This window comes from Nymphaea colorata, chromosome 3 (assembly GCF_008831285.2).
Source record: "Nymphaea colorata isolate Beijing-Zhang1983 chromosome 3, ASM883128v2, whole genome shotgun sequence".
NCBI lineage: Eukaryota > Viridiplantae > Streptophyta > Magnoliopsida > Nymphaeales > Nymphaeaceae > Nymphaea > Nymphaea colorata.
The window spans coordinates 12,341,273-12,362,928 of record NC_045140.1 but is presented as its reverse complement, the minus strand read 5'-3'; the positions used below and the strand labels follow the sequence as shown (position 1 = coordinate 12,362,928).

The following is a 21,656-nucleotide window of genomic DNA, read 5'->3' as shown; positions in this document are numbered from 1 at the left end:
GTAATAAAGAAAATCATCTATAAATTAGTAATTGTTACCTTATCATGAAATCTAATGTCGAAGGGAAATGTGTATCCAATATAGAAAGAGATTCCAACAAAAGCAGTTGGTAACTTTGAAGGCACATCCTTCCCTCTTGCAATCAAATTACTTAATGAAATTTAGTGAGAGAGGCTCGATGTATTGAGTGTTGAAGCATTAAGACTTTCATCATGTATGCTTCATACCAGACCACATTAAACTGGTGTGATTCTTGTGTGTGTTTTTATTCTTCCCAATATCTCTCAATATCCTTTTATGGTTTCAGAGCTGCAAAGGCCAACAACTATACTTCTCATCAAATGCATGTTAAACTAACAAAAATGGTGCGACTCCAACTATGTCATCTCTTCCTGCTCCAAATTCCCTTAATATTTCTTTTCCCTCAAGTACATAGGACAAAATTAAGTTCCATGGGCCTCATAGTTTTTACCCTTTTTTTTATTTCATATGGTTATATGGATGGTTATGTTGATCACCAAAAAAAAGAAAAAAGTTTTTTCCGATGGGAGAAAAATGTCAATAAAAATAAGCAAAACGTCATTACCGGTTTTACTGATGTTTTATAATGAATGTTAGTAAAAGTAGTGTCGCTGAAATATTTACTGATGTTCCGACACTACATTAGCAAAAATTAATCTTTTATTAATGCGAAAGAATAAATGTCAATGTAAATCGATTTTGAAGTTTTATGTATCCTTTTACTGACGCGATGAACCGTCACTTATGTCTTTCTAAAGTAAAAATGCTTTTCACTGATGTGTAAAGTCGTGTCAATAAAAGCAATAGACCTATACAAGTGAAATTGCCACTGGTATAGGCCAGCTATAGGTCTCTTGGTTATTAACAAAAAAAAAAAAACCGCATAACTGTTATTCTCAATAGGGGATGTTATGGATTTGCAGCTACTTGGTTGGAAACTTATGGAAAAAAAAAAACAAAACAAAGTAAAACTACTAAATAAAATTAAGTGTAAGGAACTCACAACAAAGTTTGCATAGTAGAAGTGAATTGGCATCCTCTTTTTTGCAATATAATCAGTAATAGAAACATAAACATATGAAATACATGGAGGGGGAGAGAGAATGAGGGAGAAGAGAGAGAGAGAAACATACCTTTGAGTTGATAAGATTGAGAAAACAAGGAAGAAAAATTGAGAAAAAGAAGAGAGCATGCCTATTTTTATAACCTGATTATATATTTACTGATGCTATTGTCTTCGCATCACTAAAAGTTTAAGTTTATAGGCGAAAAAGGAAGGATGAGGTGAAATTTAAATATCTAACAATTACTGATGGGAATTTGTTTGCATCCCCAAATTTTTTTGGTTTTTTGGAGCTTTTCAGAAAAATGAGTTTTGTTTTGAAAATGAGAGAGAAAGGGATTAGCCCATCGGTACGAGGATCGACCGTTCCCGACACCTTTATCGGGGGTAATCAATCCAAAGGCTATATTTATTATTGATGCATTTCATTTTGGCTTGAACATCTCTTTCTATATGCGATGTAGAAAAATACTGAAAGTTTGATGTTTCAAACTTTTGAAAAGATTCTTGAAGAATTGCTTGAGAATGTGAAACATTTTGAGGAAAACTAGAGTTGTGAAATCTTGTTAAATATCATTTGAAAAGCTTGGAAAATCATTTGAAGTCATTTTAGTGTTTTCTTAAGATTTTAAGTATGTTTGAGGTTTTGCGCTAATTCGGTTACCACCTAGTTAGAGCTCCATCTCATCTTGCTTAAGTTTTTTTAGAGATGTGATTGTGCTCATTTGTGATATTAAGTGGAGGTGAATGCATGGATGCATTGATCCTATATGATTGGAAGAAAGCAAAACATTCCTACCACAACATACATCTAAAGGCATTCCTACCATAACATACATATAAGATTTTTGTTTTATAGTTAACATAAACATTTTTATAAAAAAAGAAAGTTTTTGAAATTGGATTGAAATTTAGACCATCAAGCATGAATCCAATACCCTACTTATGTTTGCAAGCTAAACAAGGCCATCTATAGTTTAAAACATACTCCATGAGATTGATTCAAGAGGTAAAAATGACCCTCATGCATCTTGATCTTATAAGTTCAATGGCAAACTCGTCTCTTTATTTTCAGGATCAAAGATATATTTAGCATTTGTCCTAGTTTATGTTGATGATATTTTCGTGACTAGAAATTGTACTAAGTTCCTTGAGTTGCTTATTGGGTCTCTCAAACAAAGATGTGCTGTAAGAGATCTAGGCAGGTTGTGCTACTTTCTTGAAATTTAAGCTTCCAATTCCCCATAAGGCCCTCACCTCTCTCAAGGAAAGCACATACTAGAAATGTTGTAGAAGATTAACATGTTAGAGGCTAAACCAATTTTAATGGCTATGGCCATGTCAACTGAGCTATATTAGAATGACAACTCAGATATGGACAATGTCATTGTCTATAGAAGAAGCATGGTCAGAAGTCGTCAATACCTCACCATAACTTGACCTCACATTTCCTTCAGTTTTAATCATGTGTGTTAGTGCATGCATAGCCCTACCATTCATCAAGAGGAGCTGTTAAAAGAATTTTAAGGTATTTAAAAGCTTCCATCGACTATGGTCTTCTTATTTGAAAGTCTCAATATTATAACCTTTACAACTATATGGATGCAACTTGGGTGGAGTGCCCAGTTTATCAAAGGTCTATATCCAGATACGCTGCCTACTTTAGGCCCAATCTTGTCTCTTGGAGCTCTGGAAAACATGTTGAAGATCCAGTGTGGAGGTGGATCATTTCTTTATTGATTGAAATTGGAATTCATATTCTTATGATACCATCCATTAATTTGTTGTGACAACATGAGTGCTCGTCCTTTAACCGATCATTCTACGTTCGTTATCCACAACAAGAAAATTGAAACAATAGACATTCATTTCATTTGAAAAAGGTGCCAAACAACTCTATCCAAGTTTGGTACCTCATCTCCGAAGGCTACATCGCTGATATCCTCACTAAATCTCTTATTTCTGAAATGTTTAACAAATTCAGATTCAAGCTGAATGCCGCCACAATTGAATGTAAATGGAAATATCTTTTCCATATGACATAATGTTAGTATAGTTTGATCCTCTAAATGCTTCAAATCATTTTCTTTTTCAACTTTCATACATAAGTCATTGAAAAAAGTGCAAAACATAATCAATGTTGCACTTACTATTTTGGTAATGATCTCAGTAAGGCTATTAGAAGGAATTGTTGAATCAATATATGACAGTCATGGCTCTTCAATTTCAAGATTTTGTGTCCCTCTAAATGCACGTGCCATGAAATATTTGAAGCATAACCATCTAAAACTTTCCAATTTTTCATGACTTTGTAGAATATGTTTTTCTCTGTTTGGTTCATAGTGAAACACAATGCTGACAATGATATCTTACCAGTTGTATTACACAATTGTATATGGTGTCAATGCCTAATATTCATCAACAACATACCAACTATGTTGTCACAGACATTTTTTTTTATGTGCATTATATCTTGGTTGTGATGCAATAAATTGTCCTATCATAAAGCTGCATGCATTTAAAAATACTGTTTTTTACCTGCATCACGAGATTGTATACCAAAATTTCACAACAAATTTAATTCATCAATTAGTAATTGCAAATAAACATCAATATTTTCTCCAAAAGAATTTTTCCCTGAAATTAACAAAGACAAATTCATGAATGACTGCATATATGGTGGTAGATTATATATAATAATGATAACCGGCCAGATATTGTATAATGTACCCAAAGTACAAAAAAGGTTGAAAACCATCACTTGACAAACCAAGTCTAACATTGCAATTGTCTAATGCAACAAAAAATGGATGCAATTCGTCAAAAGTTATCTACGCTAAAAAATAAGCAACATGTCTTAATAAACTTTCTTCAATTCATCCTTCATCATGACATCTCATTTCTGAAGCAGTTTTTGAAGAAAGATACATTCTCTAAAGAATTAGGATTAATGAAAAGTGATGCACAATTTTTGGCTAGAATTTGTTTAGTTCAGCTTTAATTTTATTGTTCTGCATATTCTCTACATCTAGAAGCACCATAAACATTACATTGGTCTTTGTCAACAGATTCTTGCCAAAACAATATACAAATTTGAATGCATGCATCTATCTTCTCACATATTAAACTTAGTGCTCTAACAACATTCTTTGTTTCATAAAACAATTTTGGTATTTGCAAACCCACCAGAAATACTTCTTACAATAAATCCAACAGCATATAAAATGATACTTCATCCATGTAGACACTTTATGTGAAACAGCTGAATAATGAAAGACAACTTTGAGAATTTTTCACATCTAGGATATAGTTCATATTTAAAATTATTTAGCAAATTTGCATGTTCATTATCCTGTATACATTGCTCTTCTATGTCATTATCTGCAAATTGATCTTTCATGTCATCATCTATATCTTCATTTGCCACATATCTGGATGTAATCCAAATGTATCTCTAATCAACTCATCCATATTATCTTCACCATCATCTACATCTTAATCATGACTACTTTGAGTTGGTAACACTGACCCTCTTGATAAAGCCAGTATATATAATTTTGGATGAAATTGATACACATCAAGTGATCCACAATATATCGTCAGTTGAAATAAACACTTATTGCACTTTTTATACTAGTACTAATTTCCCTATCAACTACGATACTATTTGCCATGGCAAAGTTGATGAAATGTCCGACTCCTCTCACATAATTCATGCTCCTTTTAAAAAAAAGAAATATTTATAAAAAATCTTATATTCAATTAAAAAGTAATAAAATAAAGTTAAAAGAAAAAAGTAAAAGGCTACTTGTCTTTTTGTATCCAACTTCGATCTTCCATCTTCCAACTAGTCAAAACTATAACCCACATTTGAGATCCACGTTTTGCTATTTTACAATTCTAAAGGTCCAATATCAAAATAAAGCAAACATAGTTTAATCTTAAGTACATGGATTTCAAATGTGTGTGGTATAGACTCATGCATGAAAGAGCTTAATGCCATATTATGCTGCTACTATTAGATATACAGCTGATTTTAACTGAAAAAAATGACAATTTCTTTGACCCAAAAAAGATATCCATATGAAGATATACAAAGTATAATAGCCTCAGCTGATAATTATATGCACACTAATCCTAGCTTTGCTTTTTGATATTGTTGAACACAGTTGGTTGTTGCCATTAAGAAACAAAAAACTTGGTGACTAATAAGATTTCTAAATCCGGTACCTATATATATATATAGGGGCGGGGGGGGGGGGGGGCGGGGAGAGAGAGACAGAAGTTAGCAGGGGTGGAAAACAAAGGAAATGAATAATGAGGTTGAAACTTTATAATGGTAAATGACATAACCCTATATTTGTAGTCTTCAAGGGACGTGAGGATGGGACCTCAAGGAGTATTGGATGATTAGGTCTAAAAAAAATTATGCTAACGTCCCTACTGTGGTGGGATGCAGTGAGACTTGTAAAACTTAAAAAAAGTATCAACGGAAACTCTCACTGTGCGATATATAGATTGAGAGAACACACTCGTGGACTTAGACATTTGTTGAACCACGTAAATCCTAGTGTAGTTTTCCTCTGTTTTTTTGTTTATGGTATCAAAGCTTGTGGTTCACTTGTGGCAGAAAACCTCCTCTTCTTTGTAGCAACATTTTTCTCGTGGCTTCAATCGGTGGAAACAATACCAAGGGAGTTTCAGCAACAAACATCGAAACAGGTGTGCAGTTTCCTACTCTTCCTGCTCCCACAAATCTCCAATATCTCTTATCTGTGAAGTTAGGCACAGATAATTATCTTTCGTGGGCAGATCAGTTTACACATATTTTGAAAAGTTATCCATACAGTGTGCAACGTATCAGGTTGCTTCAGATATGAATAGTTTAACAATACATGATCCCTATTGCAGCAATGGGCAAGTAAAAATGGGCAATGGAGCAGGCGTGAGCATTGAAGGTACTGGACATTCCCATTTTTTTCAAATTCTTCTAAGTTTTCCTTCTATCACTCAAAACCTATTATCTGTGCAAAAAATTTCAAAGGATAATAATGTGTTTTCTGAGATATTTCCTAAAAAAATGGGCAATGGAGGAGGCATGAGCATTGAAGGTACTGGACATTCCCATTTTTTCAAATTCTTCTAAGTTTTCCTTCTATCACTCGAAACCAATTATCTGTGCAAAAAATTTCAAAGGATAATAATGTGTTTTCTGAGTTTTTTCCTAACATTTGCTATGTAAAGGACATTCAAACCAGCAGGGTTCTTCTCAAAGGAACTAGCGAACATGGCCTTTATTGGCTACAGCTCAATGGATTGAAGAAAGACTGTCTGCCTTCATTGGAGAACAAGCTACCCTTCAGACATTGCATGAGCAAATGGGGCCTTCCATCCCATAGGGAGAGGAATAATAACCTTTGTGAGGCCAGCCAAATGGGGAAAGCCCATCCTCTACCCTTTGACAAGGACACTCATTTGGTTAAACAGCCTCTCGATTTAATTTTCTTTGATGTTTGGGGACCAGCCCCTATCCCATCGTTGAATGTACACTTTTATTGTGTTGCTTTCGTTGATGGTTATTCATGTTTTACATGGATTTATATTTTGAAATATAAGTCTGAAGTATTGCATGTGTTTAAATCTTTTCAAAGAATGATTGAAAATAAATTAGGGCGGCACATCATAGCAGTGCAAAGCGATTGGGGTGGAGAGTATAGGTCTCTAGCCGCATATCTTAAAGAACAAGGCATCGAGCATAGGGTGATTTATCCGCACACTCATGAACAAGCCGACAAAGTAGAATGATGCCATCAACATATAGTTGAAACTGGCCTCACCTTACTTGTTCATCCTCATTTGCCTCCAAATTTTGGGACTATGCCTTTCTAACTGTTGTTTATTTGTTAAACAGGATGCTGTCATAAAAATGCAATCACCACAACCCATAACCGGACCCATCATATATGATCACTAGTTCCCAAACACGCTCTTTAAAACCCCAAAGTTTCATCCCATGTTGTTGATGTTGAACCTACCAATTTCAAAATGTCTTACAAACATGATCACTGGCGCAAAGTGATGGAAGAAGAATTTTCATTTCTAATATGCAACAGTACATGAAAACTAGTTCCCCCTTCACCAACATACAATCTCATTAGCAATAAACGAGTCTTTAAGATCAAGAGAAAATTTGATGGAACCATTGAAAGGTACAAAGATTGTCTGACTGCTAGTGGTTTTACCCAAGAAGAAGGAATTGATTATTTGATACTTTCAATCTAGTTGTTAAAGCCACCATTGTCTGTGCTATTCTCACCATTGCTATTTCTTGCGATTGGTCTATATGTCAGCTTGACGTTCACAATGTGTTCTTCAATGGCATACTACCTGAGGATGTTTATATGCTACAGCCACAAGGTTTTGTTGATGACAAATTTTTGGAAGCTAGCCAAGGCATTGTATGGATCTAAACAAGCTCCATGGACATGGTACCATTGCCTTGACAACTTTCCTCCCCGGATGGGCTTCACTTTTGCCAAGATTGACACATAATTATTTATGAAATTTCAGGGCAAGAATGTGACTTTTATTCTTATTTATGTCGATGACTTTATTATTACTGGAAGCTCACAGACTGAACTTGTAGAGGTCATTACTTACCTCAACTATGAGTTTTCCCTTATAGATCTTGGGCTTTTGCACTATTTCTTTGATATGGAGGTACACTACTCGTCTGATGGGCTTCATCTAAGCCAACACCAATATATGCTTAGCCTTCTTCAACGTGATGGCATGAATGATGCTAAATCCATAGCCACACCATTAGCCATTGATGTTAGACTTTCCAAAAAAAGTGGTACACCATTACCCAATCCAACTGCATATTTACAGATTGTAGGAGCCTTGCAGTACTTGACAATGACGAGACCAGAAGTTGCCTATGCTGTCAACAAAGTTTGCCAGTTTATGCACTCTTTGACTAACATTCATTGGTCTGCAGTAAATTGCATATTGAGATATATTTGATCCACCACTGACTATGGATTATTTTTGTGCCCTACGTCGACATTTTCACTTACTGCCTTCACTGACGCTAACTGGGCCTGCAACCCCGATGATAGAGAGTTGGTCAACTGGTGGGTATGTGATTTTTCTTGGTCAATCACTTATTTCTTGGTCAGCTAAAAAGCAACCAATAGTTGCTCGGTCAAGTGAAGAAGCTGAATATCAGGCTCTTGCTAGTGCTACCACTGAAATTTTATCTCTTCTCCATTTTCTTAAGGAATTGTGCATCCCATGCTACTCTCCTCGCATTTTTTGTGATAACATCACTGCTACTTATCTCGCTGCAAATTCTGTCAATCACTGACACACAAAGCATATTGAGCTTTTTAGTTAGATGTGCAGGTTACGGCTGCTTAGCGGTTCTTACTTCAAGGATAGGATTAATCAAGTTAAAGAAAACAGAAGGATCGACTTGGAAAACATAAAAATTGAAAAGCTGTCCCGTAATATAATTAATAAGTGAAGATGATCGGATGCACAAAATTTATTCTTTCAAAAGATCTGTGTGGATATGGTAGAACTCATAACTTATGTTTGATGGCACAGTCAAGGGAAAACTTTCTTCCATAGCATTCAGATGACAAAACATTGCTTTAAAAAATTAGGTTTTATTAAAACTTGATTTTGAATCCATTTTCAAAACCTGGTTTGTATGTTTGGGTGATGCATCCAAAACGACCCTTTTGAAGGAGAACTTGAAGGGCACCCTCTTTTGAAAATACCATTTCGTGAAAACTGAGTTTTCCGAAAACCCAATTTGGACCGCTGCTCAAGCACATTTTAAATAAAAAACAATGTTTTGTCTCCAAAATGCCATTTAAGGTTGACATCCTAGCACACTCTCTTTTCGCCATCCAACTAGAATTAGTACATGTTGTCAGGTTTCCCTGGACAGATTAATTGTATGTAAGAAATGAAGAAGAAAATCAAGAATTTCAAAAGAAAATTTTCAAAATTTCACAAGAAATGTCAAAACCATCATACTAGATCTGACCCAATTGCAACCTAAAATGGAAGTTAAGATTTGACTACATATATTGTTGAATAGACACCATCCCTTTTATTCTCTTCTTTACTCATACATGACTTGACATAAAACAGGAACGATACCATATTGAATACAGAACAAACAACTAGCAAGTGACGAGGAAAGATGACCATTAATTAGGTTCCAGTGATGCAAGCAAGCCCCTTAGATCCGCACACACTTTTTCAGGAGGGGGCAGCTTCTCTCTAACAAAAGGAAGGCTGAGGTAGTCCTGGAACCAAGCATTGAGGTGTGGGAGATTGTCTTCTTCAACCACTTTGTCACCAAAGAGCCCTTCCATTCTTCGGATCCAGAACGGCAGCCAGCCGGCGACTATGTCGACCATTCCTGCTGTTTCCCCTGCGAAGAATTTCTTACCTTGCAGTGCACCTTCTAAGATCTTAAGATTCTCAACAAGTTCTTCTTTGGCTTTTAGTTGATCTTCACCTTTAGTGGTGAAGTATTTGACACCTGATGGCAAACACTGGAAAGGAGAAGAATGACTTCCGTAAATTTTGTTTTTAAAAGTGGCCATCCAAATTAAGCATATTTTTCTTGGTTTTTCTCTTAGTTCATGCTTGATTATTGGGCAATTCTATGCATCTCTGTTTTGTGATGAAGGAAACTCGGACCTACTTTTTGTATTTTACTTTAACAAAGGATGGTACTTTTTTTGTATTCCTAATAATGTACACTTTTGATAATGTCCGGATCGACTCTTGACTCGAGCTCAGCTTTATGAGCTGACCTCGAGCTCAACTCGGTATACCCAGTCCGAGTTCAAGCTCAACTTGTTTAAGCTCATATCAGTTTACACATTTTTTTGTTTGATGCAAATGAAAAGTATGAAAAAAGAATTAAATTCATCAAAAACTACTGACATATCTCTAAATATTCACAAATGGGGAACACACGAGCTGAGTCGAGTTTAAACTAGTTGTGCTTGTGTAAACTCGAGCTCAGACATGACTCTTTTATTGAATGAGTCAAGTTCGAATCAAGCCTATACAAGCAAGTTCAAACCTGAGTTAGCTCTCAAATCATTGTACATCCATAATCTTTATCGACAAGCAAGAGAAGGGAGCCGACTTTCGGCCCCCCTCTGTTGCATGTTCAGGCTCGCTTCTGTTGCATGTCAATATGAAAGGGAAAGCTTTTACTCCCGCACCCGTTAGCACATATAGCACATAATGCATAATGTGCCTTCAGAATGACTTCTTGACAAATTTTGGCTTGCAACCACCCACTGTTTTCTCCATACTATTAATACTATTCTCCATCAGGGCGCATATTGGCCATGTAAGACTATTTCTTAATTTTCTTAAATCAATTCAGAATATTCTAAAATTATTTTTGAATTGATAAAATAGAAAAAAAGAGTGGTACGGGTTGCTAAGTGATGATACATGTCGGCCAATATGCTGTATATGTGAGCACGCCAATATGATGCTGCGCAGACGGGCGGAGGCACATGCTGCCGTATAGGCATAAAACCAAATCTCTGATTTACATATTGTTGAACTCCAAATTTTTATATATTTATATGTCAAGTACCCCTAAATATATAGGGGGTGCTCCTCACCAAGTATGTTTAGTGCCGGCACTAGCTGATTACTTCAATGATACGTAGCAGCCTATATGGTGTTTGATACTTTTCTTTTTTAGGGTTGAAAACTGGTCTTTTATACACACACACACACAAATATATACATACATATATATACATACATATATATATATATATATATATATATATATATATAGAGAGAGAGAGAGAGAGAGAGGTTATATCTTTGGACCCTAACACGGGGCTACGTTTTCTGGCTCAAAAATGGCCCAAATGCCTTCGATACTTAAATGGTATTTGGTTTGTCAAGGTTATCAAATTAACTTAAGGTCAAGAAGTAATGGTAATAACAAAGTATAAGTACTTGATATCCGCTCGTGCTGCAGTTTTCCTACTCATTAATTCGGGTCAGGTATATATTGAATCTCTAACTGTGTTAGGTATTCCGACTTTTAGACACATAGCTGGGATCAGGTCAGCCCCAATACCCAGCCCTCTCCCTAGCCTGGGATGTCAATAAGTCTCGTTTTTATCGACATCCATTCAGTTAATTGCTTTCAAAGTTCATATGTGAAAAAAAAATTGAACATCCAATTGCAAAATTGGATTGAATTCAAATTTGAGAAATGACATCCAATCTTGTATCCATTTGGATTCGGATTCAAATTTTGATCCAAAATTAATTTACTAATAGATGTCCATCCATTTTGAAAGTCTCTTAATATATCCGAATGCAATCCAGATTCGTTTTAAAAGTTGTTATGAAGTTAGAAAACAGATTTGAATTGAGGTTCAGATTCAGATGTGATGTAGACTTTTGTTTATTCATAGTTGAATCTGGCTTCCAAACCAGATCCGACATCCCTACCATAACCGTGGTGTAATGAATAGCCATAATGGGCCCGTTAAAGCTATGTTGGCTTCTGTGAGCTGATTCAACCCATTCTGACAGTTTAATAAAATGATCACAAACATTTTTATTTTTTTTTAATTTATAAATGAAAATTGATTTTTATAGCATGTTACTTAAATTCAATGCTATAAAGAATATGGGTATCAGTGTCATATCAGTTTTGGTCGGCCTTTAATACAGAACAGCGTCAGTCATATCGAGCTGCTTTGGCCGATTCTCGATTATCCTTATGCAAACAAAAAGGAAAAATTAAATGTTTGTATAATTTTTTTTTTTTTGGTGGACACAGGAGAATTTCATCCTATCAATCGGATTTTTCTCTCTCATCCATTTGACGCATTATTAGGAAATTAAAGAAATATGTATGCATAAAATCACAAAAATGAAGTATGTGATTATTCAGACAAGATGTATATATATATATATATATTGTAACTTTTTTGTTATATGGTTCTTTTGGTAGTGTTGTTAAAAACGGCTTTTATTGTAAAAGGTGTATTTGTTGATTGACCATGGTTTTAAAGTATTTAACTATAATTTTTAGAGATATAAAATAAAAAATAACCATCCGAGAACAAAAAAAAAATTGAATATATATATAATATAGATTTATATTAAGTTGAGAAAGGAAGCGATGCATTGATTTGTGTACCTTCTCTTCCGCGAATCTGGCCCAGAAGCGAGCCATGGCTCGTTGGTAGGGATCTTGAGGTAGAAGCGGCTTCTCCGGCCACGCTTCCTCAATGTATTCCAGGATCACCATCGACTCCGGTATCGGCTTCCCGGCATGGACGAGGACGGGCACCTGCCTGTACACAGGGTTGCTCTGCAGCAGGAGCTCGCTCTTCTTCTTCAGGTCTTCTTCTACGTAATCGTACTCTATCCCCTTGAAGTTCAGCGCGATTTGCACCCTCACAACATAAGCGCTTGCCCAGAAGCCAAGAAGCTTCACCTCTTTCGCCATCTCTCTCTCTCCCCGGGTCGAACAATGTAACTTATTTATGAATTTTATACACATCGAATAATTTGATTCTCGCAAGTGGGCTTATAGGCTTTCTTTATGAGAAAGTTTCCAGTGACAGCTCGGCTTTGGTTACATGCTTAAATGAGCTTAAAGTCTCTGAATTCTCAGATATGGGGCAATCTTGTTTTATATTTACCATTGAATAAGAAACGAAGTTCTTTTTTACAGCTCTTCCATACCACAAAAACACGGAAGCTGGTTATGTCTTAATGACATAAAGGGTGGACTGATTCCACTCCCTCGTCTATTATACTATAGTATAGAAAACAGTCTTGAAAACCATACGCAAGCTAACAAAAAGACTTCCTTAGCTTGCATCATCAGACTCTGAACATAGCAGCCGCAACCTTAAAGCCGTTGAGTGCTTCGGCTCGGAGTCAAGCTTAGTATGTGGTGAGCGTTCCAGGTCACCATGTTTGCTAAGACAAACTGGAAAAATGACTTTTATTTTGTCATTTTATCATTGTTGAGTGGCTCAAATTTTTTTATGTTTTCTATGGTATTTTTGTCATTTTAGACGTCGAAACATTTGATTTGACCCAATCCACCATACAAAGTTATTTGTTATGACATTTTACCGTCGTAGATATAATACCATAAAACATAAGTCGCTCTTTCAAACCACACTTCTTTGTGCGTCCCACTCTTATTGTGTCGAGCCCTTCCAGTTAAATAAGCTATGCTGTAAAACTTAGAATAAGTTGTCCACTTTGAAGTTTTTATACACTTTTATAAGGGAACAAAGAAGTAAGATGGATATATGCACCACCTTTGTGCATGTAATTTTATGTATCATTTTAAAGTAAGACAAACAAACCCCATTATATTATTAGTAAGTAAAGAAACTTTTGTACGGATAAATATGTACTCGTCTCAAGAAAGAAACGTTACTGCTTTTTGATCTTATAAAGACGAATAACAGTAAAGGTTGGGGCTAACTTGCTTTTTCAAGAAAACCAGTGGTCGTACTAAACATACGGAAATTGTGAAGCAGTTTCTGGAAATTACTGTGAAAAGGACGTGCCTTATGTATAAGATGCGGGCTCCCCGTCCACCAGTCGTGCGGTTTCTCAAACCTGCCTCACTCACCACCACCATCTGATGACCTAATAATTAGTAGAATTATATTTTTATATCTCAAAATATGGGATTGATCAGAAAATGTGAAAAAATTCGGAAAATTCTGATATGCGTGTAGTGCATTCATAAATCTCTTGGTTTTCTGAACATAAAAGAAAAATCATCCACGTACAAGGCTTGTCAATATATAGACCAATTGGTAAAGATTAAATTTATATTAAAAATTATTTGAAACAAAATTTGAACCTCATAATGTGTTTATAAAAACTAATTTAATATAAACCATGTTTTAGTTCAAATTATTTTAGCCCTTCATTTTTTATTATTAAAAAATATTACTAAAGTGAAGAAAAAAAATACTAACTTAATATATCTCTCACCATGTCACTCTTGAGATCATATTTATATGGTTAGATTGCTACAAGAAATACTTTAATAATTAAATTTATTGGGTTTTTTTTGGTCCTTTACTCAAGTGGTCTGGTATTTACCAACATTCCTCCACTTAAATTTAATGGGTCATTTTTTGTCCCTTAGCCAAATGGTATGGTATTTACCAACTTCTCTCCCTCTCTCTCTTTCTCTCTCTCTCTCTCTCTCTCTATAAATATATATATATATATATATATAATATAATATAAACCATGTTTTAGTTCAAATTATTTTTGCCCTTTATTTTTATAATTAAAAATATTACTAAAGTAAATAAAAAAATACTAAATAAAAAAATACTAACTTAATATATCTCTCACCATGTCACTCTTGAGATCATATTTCTATGGTTGGATTGCTACAAAAAATACTTTAATAATTAAATTTATTGGTTTTTTTTTTGTCCTTTACTCAACTCGTCTGGTGTTTACCAACCTTCCTTCACTTAAATTTAATGGGTCATTTTTTGTCTCTCTCTCTCTCTCTCTCTCTCTCTCTCTCTCTCTCTCTATATATATATATATATATATATATAAATAATATAAACCGTGTTTTAGTTCAAATTATTTTAGCCCTTCATTTTTATAATTAAAAAATATTACTAAAGTAAAGAAAAAAAAATACTAACTTAATATATGTCTCACCATGTCACTTTTGAGATCATATTTACATGGTTGGATTGCTACAAAAAATACTTTAATAATTAAATTTATTGGGTCTTGTTTTGTCCTTTACTCAACTCGTCCGGTGTTTACCAACTTTCCTCTACTTAAATTTAATGGGTCATTTTTTCTCCCTTGCCCAAATGGTATGGTATTTACCAACTTCTATATATATATATATATATATATATATTCGAGAGAGAGAGAGAGAGGGGGGGGTATGATTTTGTTATTTTGATGTTTAAAATTTTCTTCATGACAACAAGCATCCAAAACAGGGGCGTTGGTTGGGACGTCGGCCGTCGGCCGTCGGTGTAATGGACCCCATCAAGCAAAACGAATTAACATATATATCTTGTTATGATTCCGTTATTTTGTTGCTTAAGATTTCCTTCAAGAAAACAACAAGCATCCAAAACAGGGGCGTTGTTTGGGACGTCGGTGTAATAGACCTCTTCAAATAAAACGGGTTAAAGGTTTTAAAAAAAGAACGTGAAAATAGGAACTTCAAAATGGTTGTTGTTTTTCTCCTTCTAATTTCATCAATGGGAAAACGGTCTTAGTCGCCTACTGAGAACTGGAAAACCCACTGTTTAGTACTTAGGGAACATATTTACTAAAGCAAGGGTTAGAGCAAGAGAGGGAAGGTCTGGGCAATTAAAGATCCAGCCAAGTTCGCTTTTTAGGAGAAAGCTTGATAGTTGGAATCAGCTGCCCATGTTGAAGAAGCTTTCGACAAGTATATCAAAGTGTTGGTCATCCTAAGTTTGATTATTTGGATGACATTATCGAATACTTTGTACGCCTAATTTGCAAGAACTTGCGAAATAGATGGCTGTTTGGTGAATGTTTCTACCACATGGGCAGCAATTGTTTACATCCACTAATCCTCACGTCCAAGACTAATTGTAGACTAGATTTGTTATGGTTTATTCCGCCGGGATTAGAGTTTGAATAATCTACATGCATGGTTTCTTCCAATTGCTAAAGGGAAAAAGGAAACGATGACTGCAATTTCTTCAGGTAAAAAGCAGTAATTTAGTTTGCAAGTACGGTCAACTCATGGGCATTAGACCATAATAAACGCATCTTTACTCATTCTGAATGCTTGAGAATAGTGAGTTTGAATGGACTTGCGAATGTAACAGTATGAAAGAGTGGAGAAATTGCACAAGAAAATTTTTGATTTACAAGATTCATACTAATATTGCACAAGAAAATTTTGGGTTCACAAGATTCATACTAATATTGCACAAAAGAATTCTGAATCATGTAACCATTCAAGAAGTTATTGGAATAGCATCTACAAAGTCGAAGAGGAGTGCGCCCGCTCTCTTTCTCCAAATGCCTCCATAAAGACAGAGGTAGCAAATGGCCGGTCAAATCGCATATATATATATACATATATCTATATATATATATATATATATATATATATATATATATATATATATATATATATATATATATATATATAGAGAGAGAGAGAGAGAGAGAGAGAGAGAGAGAGAGAGAGATAAAGAGAGAAACAGAAGAGAGGAAAAGGAAGATTATGAAAAACCTACAGCAAACAGCTACTTATGCAGTGGAGAAATTTGTTGCCGATGGTAGAAGAGAACTTTGTCCCACACCTCAGGCAACCTTGTAATCTCTGAAGTTGAGAAATGGCAAGAGATATATTGGAACATCCACTTTTACTTGTAGAGTTGGCAATTCAGCGGTAAGCCCTAAACTGCATATAGAATCTAGCAAACAAGAAAAGAGATGGAATTCGTGCCAGCCACAAGGTGGAATACCATCGATTTTGAGCATGATAATTACAAGTTGTTTAAGGCAATGTTATAAAAAGCGTATCGTAAGCTGTATCGATCTGGCTTTAAGATATGTTGTATCGTAAAATATCGTAATCGTATCATTTTTTTTAATAAATCAGAAAAAATTCCAAAAAAATTGAAAAATCAAGAATAATATGTTCTTCATAAAAACTATGTTTTACAGAATGATAGACTTATTATTGCTACAAAGTTACAGTAGTTCATCATTCATAAACATCAAAATTCATCAAGATAATGAAATTGTGAAAATGTGCAATGTCAATACATATAAAATGAAAGCACTCTCGACTCTCATTCATAATCGTCATCAAATTTATTCTCATTCTCATCTTCTTCTTATTTTCACGATTTAAAAAAACTCGTTCCTCCCAATGGGAATCAGCCACCCACACACAAATCCATGGTTTAATCGATGTTTTCACTTTGAAAATTGATGATTTAACAATGGAAATCGATGATCCCTCCACAACAACACAATCTCTATGTTAGAAATGAAGAAGGGGCAGATTTCTGTAAAGAAAATTCGAAAATGGTGGAATCAAGGCCCCCTTTTTTGAAATCGGTCCGTATCGTATGTATCATACGATACAGGTACGATACATCTCTATTTACGATACAAGGGGTGTATCGTATCGTATTTTTTAAACGATACGATATGTATCGTACGATACGGCCCCGTATCGTACAAAACATACAACACTGGTTTAAGGATTAATGGGAGGAAGATTTAGAATTGCGAAGTCCTCCAATTGCTGTGTATTTTAGATGATTGAGGAAGAGGCAATAAATACAGGACTATTCTCCTGATATACTTTTCAAACTATCTTTCTTTCAATTGAAATTGAATTACTTTCTATTAATACCTGAAATGAACAAAAGAAATGACATTAAAGGATTAGCAACTGCTAAGAAGATGTTTTTGAGCTGCATCTGATATATGGAATCCTCTTACAACTGATATATCTCAAAAGTTCAATAGAAAGTCAGAGAGATCAACAGTGTCTGTGTGCCTTGAAATGATCCAATCCCTTTTGCAGGCTAACTTTAGTTTCATGTTCATCATCTTGTGTATCATCTGCACACCATGAAGTTCAGACAATCACAGGACTATAAGATTCAAAAAGAACCATCCAAAGAAACAGTTGCACCCAAAAACCTTGACATGACTTACTGACAATTTTTTGTTTTTGCAAAATTTCCCTAGAAAATTGATTTTCCAAACTTGAACTAGGTAAGCGATTAACAAGATAGTAAGCAACAGAAACAACATGTGCTTAGAAAAAATAGGAGGAACATTCATTTGAAACAAATTAGAACAGACAATATTGAGTAAATGCCTATTCTTGCGCTCGGCTATGCCAATTTGTTGAAGAGTGTTTGAAGGATAATTTTGTGCCATATACCATGAATATCAAAAAGGTTATTAATTCTTCATTATGTGTACTCTCCTGCATTATCTGATCTTAGCACACTTAATTTGAAAGTCATACTGAGTGACTATCATATTATAAAAACATTTAAAAACTAAAGCTATTTCATGTTTGTGCTTTAATAAATATAGCCAAGTCATGCAAGACATATCATCAATAAAAGTAACATACTATCGAAAACCAAACACTGAGTCAACTAGGGCAAGTCCTCAGACATCAGAATGAACAAGATCAAGCAAACCCTTATATTTAGAATTTGAACTCTTAAAGGAAAGTCTAGTAGACTTTGCAAGTTCACACGCTTCACAAGATAAATCATCACTAGACAAGTATGGAATTAAAGATTTTAAAACTCTATGTGGTGCCTGTCCCCACCAAGAATGCAAAAGACTATTCTAAACTTGACTTAGATCCTAGAAATGCTTTACCAAGCTACTTGACAATATATAGACCATCTCATTCAATGCCACTACCAATCACTTTCTTTGTGTTCATGACCTAAAAAAGAACATCTTTAGGAGAAAAATAGCTAAACAACCATAAGTGTTTGTGAACTTACTAATAGATAGAAGATTAGCAGCAATTTTGAGGATAACAAGTACATCTGAAGCACTATTATAATTAAAGAAATTTACTTGTTCCATTGACTGTCGTACTAGAACCATTGGTAGTGTAAATAGATTGAGCATGCTTAAAGCAATCTAAAACAAGATCTTGACTCATCATGTGATCTGATGCACAAGAGTCGACAAACCAATCTAAATCAAGTGCATGTGAAACATAAGAGGTTGAGCACTTACGTTGTTTGTACTTGTAGATGGTTCAGGCATTGGACGAATTGATGCTAGGTTGGTAGTGCCCAGGCTGGCCATAGTCATTTGCTCAAAAAAAAAAAAAACACGCTAAATCCTCTTTGGTCACAGAATTGGCAGATTCAGCTTTTAATGGTTCTTTGGTAGCACAATTGGCAGATTCAGCTTTTAATGCACTTGAACTTCAAGTGCCCTTTAGCACGATATGAGCTTTCATTAGCTCTAGATTTGTCTGTGTGAAGAACTGATTTTTCTATGTCAGCTTGCATCGCCATTTGCTTATGTGGATCATCTTTAACCCTGGGCATTGAATTCATAACTTTTCTTCATGGCTGCTCTTGTTGGATCAATGAGTACACAAAATCGAAGGATGGCAGCACTAAAGTCATTATAATTTCACTCATAAACTGCTCATAATCCGATCAAGACCAGCGACGAGTTTAAAAACTTCATCTTCTTCAAAGTGTGTCTTGGAAGTGCCATCGGACAGAGGGCAATATTGCTGCAATTCATAGAACATTTCACACAATGTTGCGATATATAAGTTGAATGATTGTCCTTCACGTTTAAAGTTGTGAATCTCTTGTTGTAGCTCGTAGACTCAGCTAGGTTATACCACACACTTCTTTTACATTGTCCCATATTTCTTGGGTGATCGTAGTATACATGAGACTTCTTGTAATCTCCAAAATCATTGAACTTAACAACCAACCAATGACCGTATCATCTTCTGATTCTCACTTTTCAAAACTAGGATCAGAAGTAGCCCGTTTTTTAATTTTCCCATTGATGTACCCCAACTTAGCTCGACCACATAGGAATAGTTTTACAGATTTTGGCCAACTGAGATAATCTGTCCCTGAAAAAGGTTTGCTAGCAATGTGTAGAAAATTATTCTGATCGACACTCCCATTCCTTCATTCTAGGGTAACATCGTTTGCAATAGACTGAAGATTTTCAGATTCAACCATGAACAAAAGGAAAGGGATGAAACTTGCACTTGCTTGAGGTAACCATGCTTTGATACCATGTCACAGATTATCTTCACAAAGGAGATCCAGCAAGCAATCACACAAGAACACCAAACTTACGTGGTTCGGCTATACCACCTACATCCATGGTGAGAAAATCTCACACTGCTGTTTTTCATTCAAAATCTTTCACCACTACAATGAAGACCGTTAAAGGGAATTGCTCTAGAAGAGTGGTTAACTGGTGGGAGACACACTTTCTAGGCAAGGAAGATAACACTTTTCTATTAAGAAACTCATCACTTACTTGAAAGAACTTGCCCAAAAAATATGATCCTTCTATAGGGAAATGAGAATTACATAAAAAGGGTAAGAAACCTCAACAGTAACAGTAGGAGATACATCATTGCAGTCCACCCTTTTAGACATTGGCCGAAGTAAAAGAAATATGGGTAATCAAACTTGCCCTTAGGTCTGAGGCTGCACAAAGCAAATACCTGCCACACTCATGGGTGAGGATTGTTTTGGTTTAAGGGGTCAAGATTTGAATCTTACATTGATAACAAAGCAACAGTAAGTATAGCTGGCTTAACTCAAACTGGTTGCAAATGACCTCATTTTACGTCTTGGGATAGGGAGGGAAACATGCGGTTTAATGCGATGAAAATTCAATACATGGCTTCCTCTTCTACTTTAGAAGAAAAAAGAATTACAGAACTTCAGCTTGTCCATGCTTTTGGGGTGAAGCTCAAAGCTCGCAGTATCTTACAATGTATAAACCACAAAGAGAGAACGAAAGAACCTTTGGTTCTTCCTTTTCTCGCTGCTGCCTTTACATTGACCTCAAAACCACCACAAGAGGGATATATTTTGCATTTCCACCAAAACGCCAGGTTTTGATCACTTTAATAACCTTGAGTTCATATAAAGTTTGCATCATATACAAGGAAATCAAACACATGGGTGAGGAAGTCGAGGACTGACTTCACAGACATAAAAGTTTCAAACTTGAAACTGACAAAAGAAAGACAGAGAGGGAAGTTCTGACTTTCCTCCAATATTAGGGTGAAAGCACACCCTAGTGTGAACATACACCAGGCAAGCACACTCCAAGCAATCACATATACCCTAAACTTTTGATGCAAGTATTTGCACGGCCATCTATTACACTTACAGTTTGCAAAAAAGAGGAGAGAAAAGAAAACTGGAAAAGAAGAAAGAAACAGGCATGGAAAAATATCATAAATATGGGTTGTGTATTCACAAAGGCAAAGAAAAGGTAAGCAATCATATTACAGTGGAGGCTTATACACGTCACAAAAACACCAGAGTATGAGAGAAGAGCCTTTGACAAATAAAGCTCCTCAAAAATAAACCCTTGTAGCCAACAAGAGGTCCGTCCACCTAGTTAGGGCAGGGAGTTATGATCTTCAAAGTTAAAGATGTCAAAAATTCAATATTGAGGTGCATCTCTTGACATCATCTGGTAGGCATCTGCCTAACCCCAATCTGCCTAAAAAAAGGTGGATGCTCATGGCAGTGTCTAACAAATACACTAGACGAAATAACATGGTGTCACTAGAAGAAGGAACTAAAAAAAAGTTTTGGCAAGCAAAGTTGTGAACAAGCAACTAGGCAATCTCAAAGATTTCACAAAGCATGCAAATTAGACAGCTTAGACCTTTAGAAGTTAGAATTGACATACTGTTTGGTAGTTTTTTAAGACGAGCATGAACCAATGTCAGAAATTCAAC

The 21,656-nt window shown here is 35.3% G+C and overlaps 1 protein-coding gene across 1 annotated transcript; it reads right to left on the bottom strand.

Annotated features, from left to right (window-relative positions):
• Positions 1-9,191: 9,191 nt before the first annotated feature.
• On the bottom strand, positions 9,192-12,625 carry LOC116251252 (probable glutathione S-transferase). The gene is made up of 2 exons (XM_031625408.1): positions 12,309-12,625; positions 9,192-9,660 (listed from the first exon to the last, which is right to left on the bottom strand). The coding sequence occupies exons 1-2, from the start codon at positions 12,618-12,620 to the stop codon at positions 9,310-9,312; spliced, it is 663 nt and encodes a 220-aa protein (XP_031481268.1). The 5' UTR covers positions 12,621-12,625; the 3' UTR covers positions 9,192-9,309.
• Positions 12,626-21,656: the final 9,031 nt, after the last annotated feature.

Excerpts from the sequence above, each read along its gene's own strand:
- LOC116251252 (XM_031625408.1), bottom strand. The coding sequence starts at position 12,620 with ATGGCGAAAGAGGTGAAGCTTCTTGGCTTCTGGGCAAGCGCTTATGTT. Across the intron at positions 9,661-12,308 it reads CCAGATTCGCGGAAGAGAAG|TGTTTGCCATCAGGTGTCAA; the intron begins GTACACAAATCA and ends TCTCCTTTCCAG.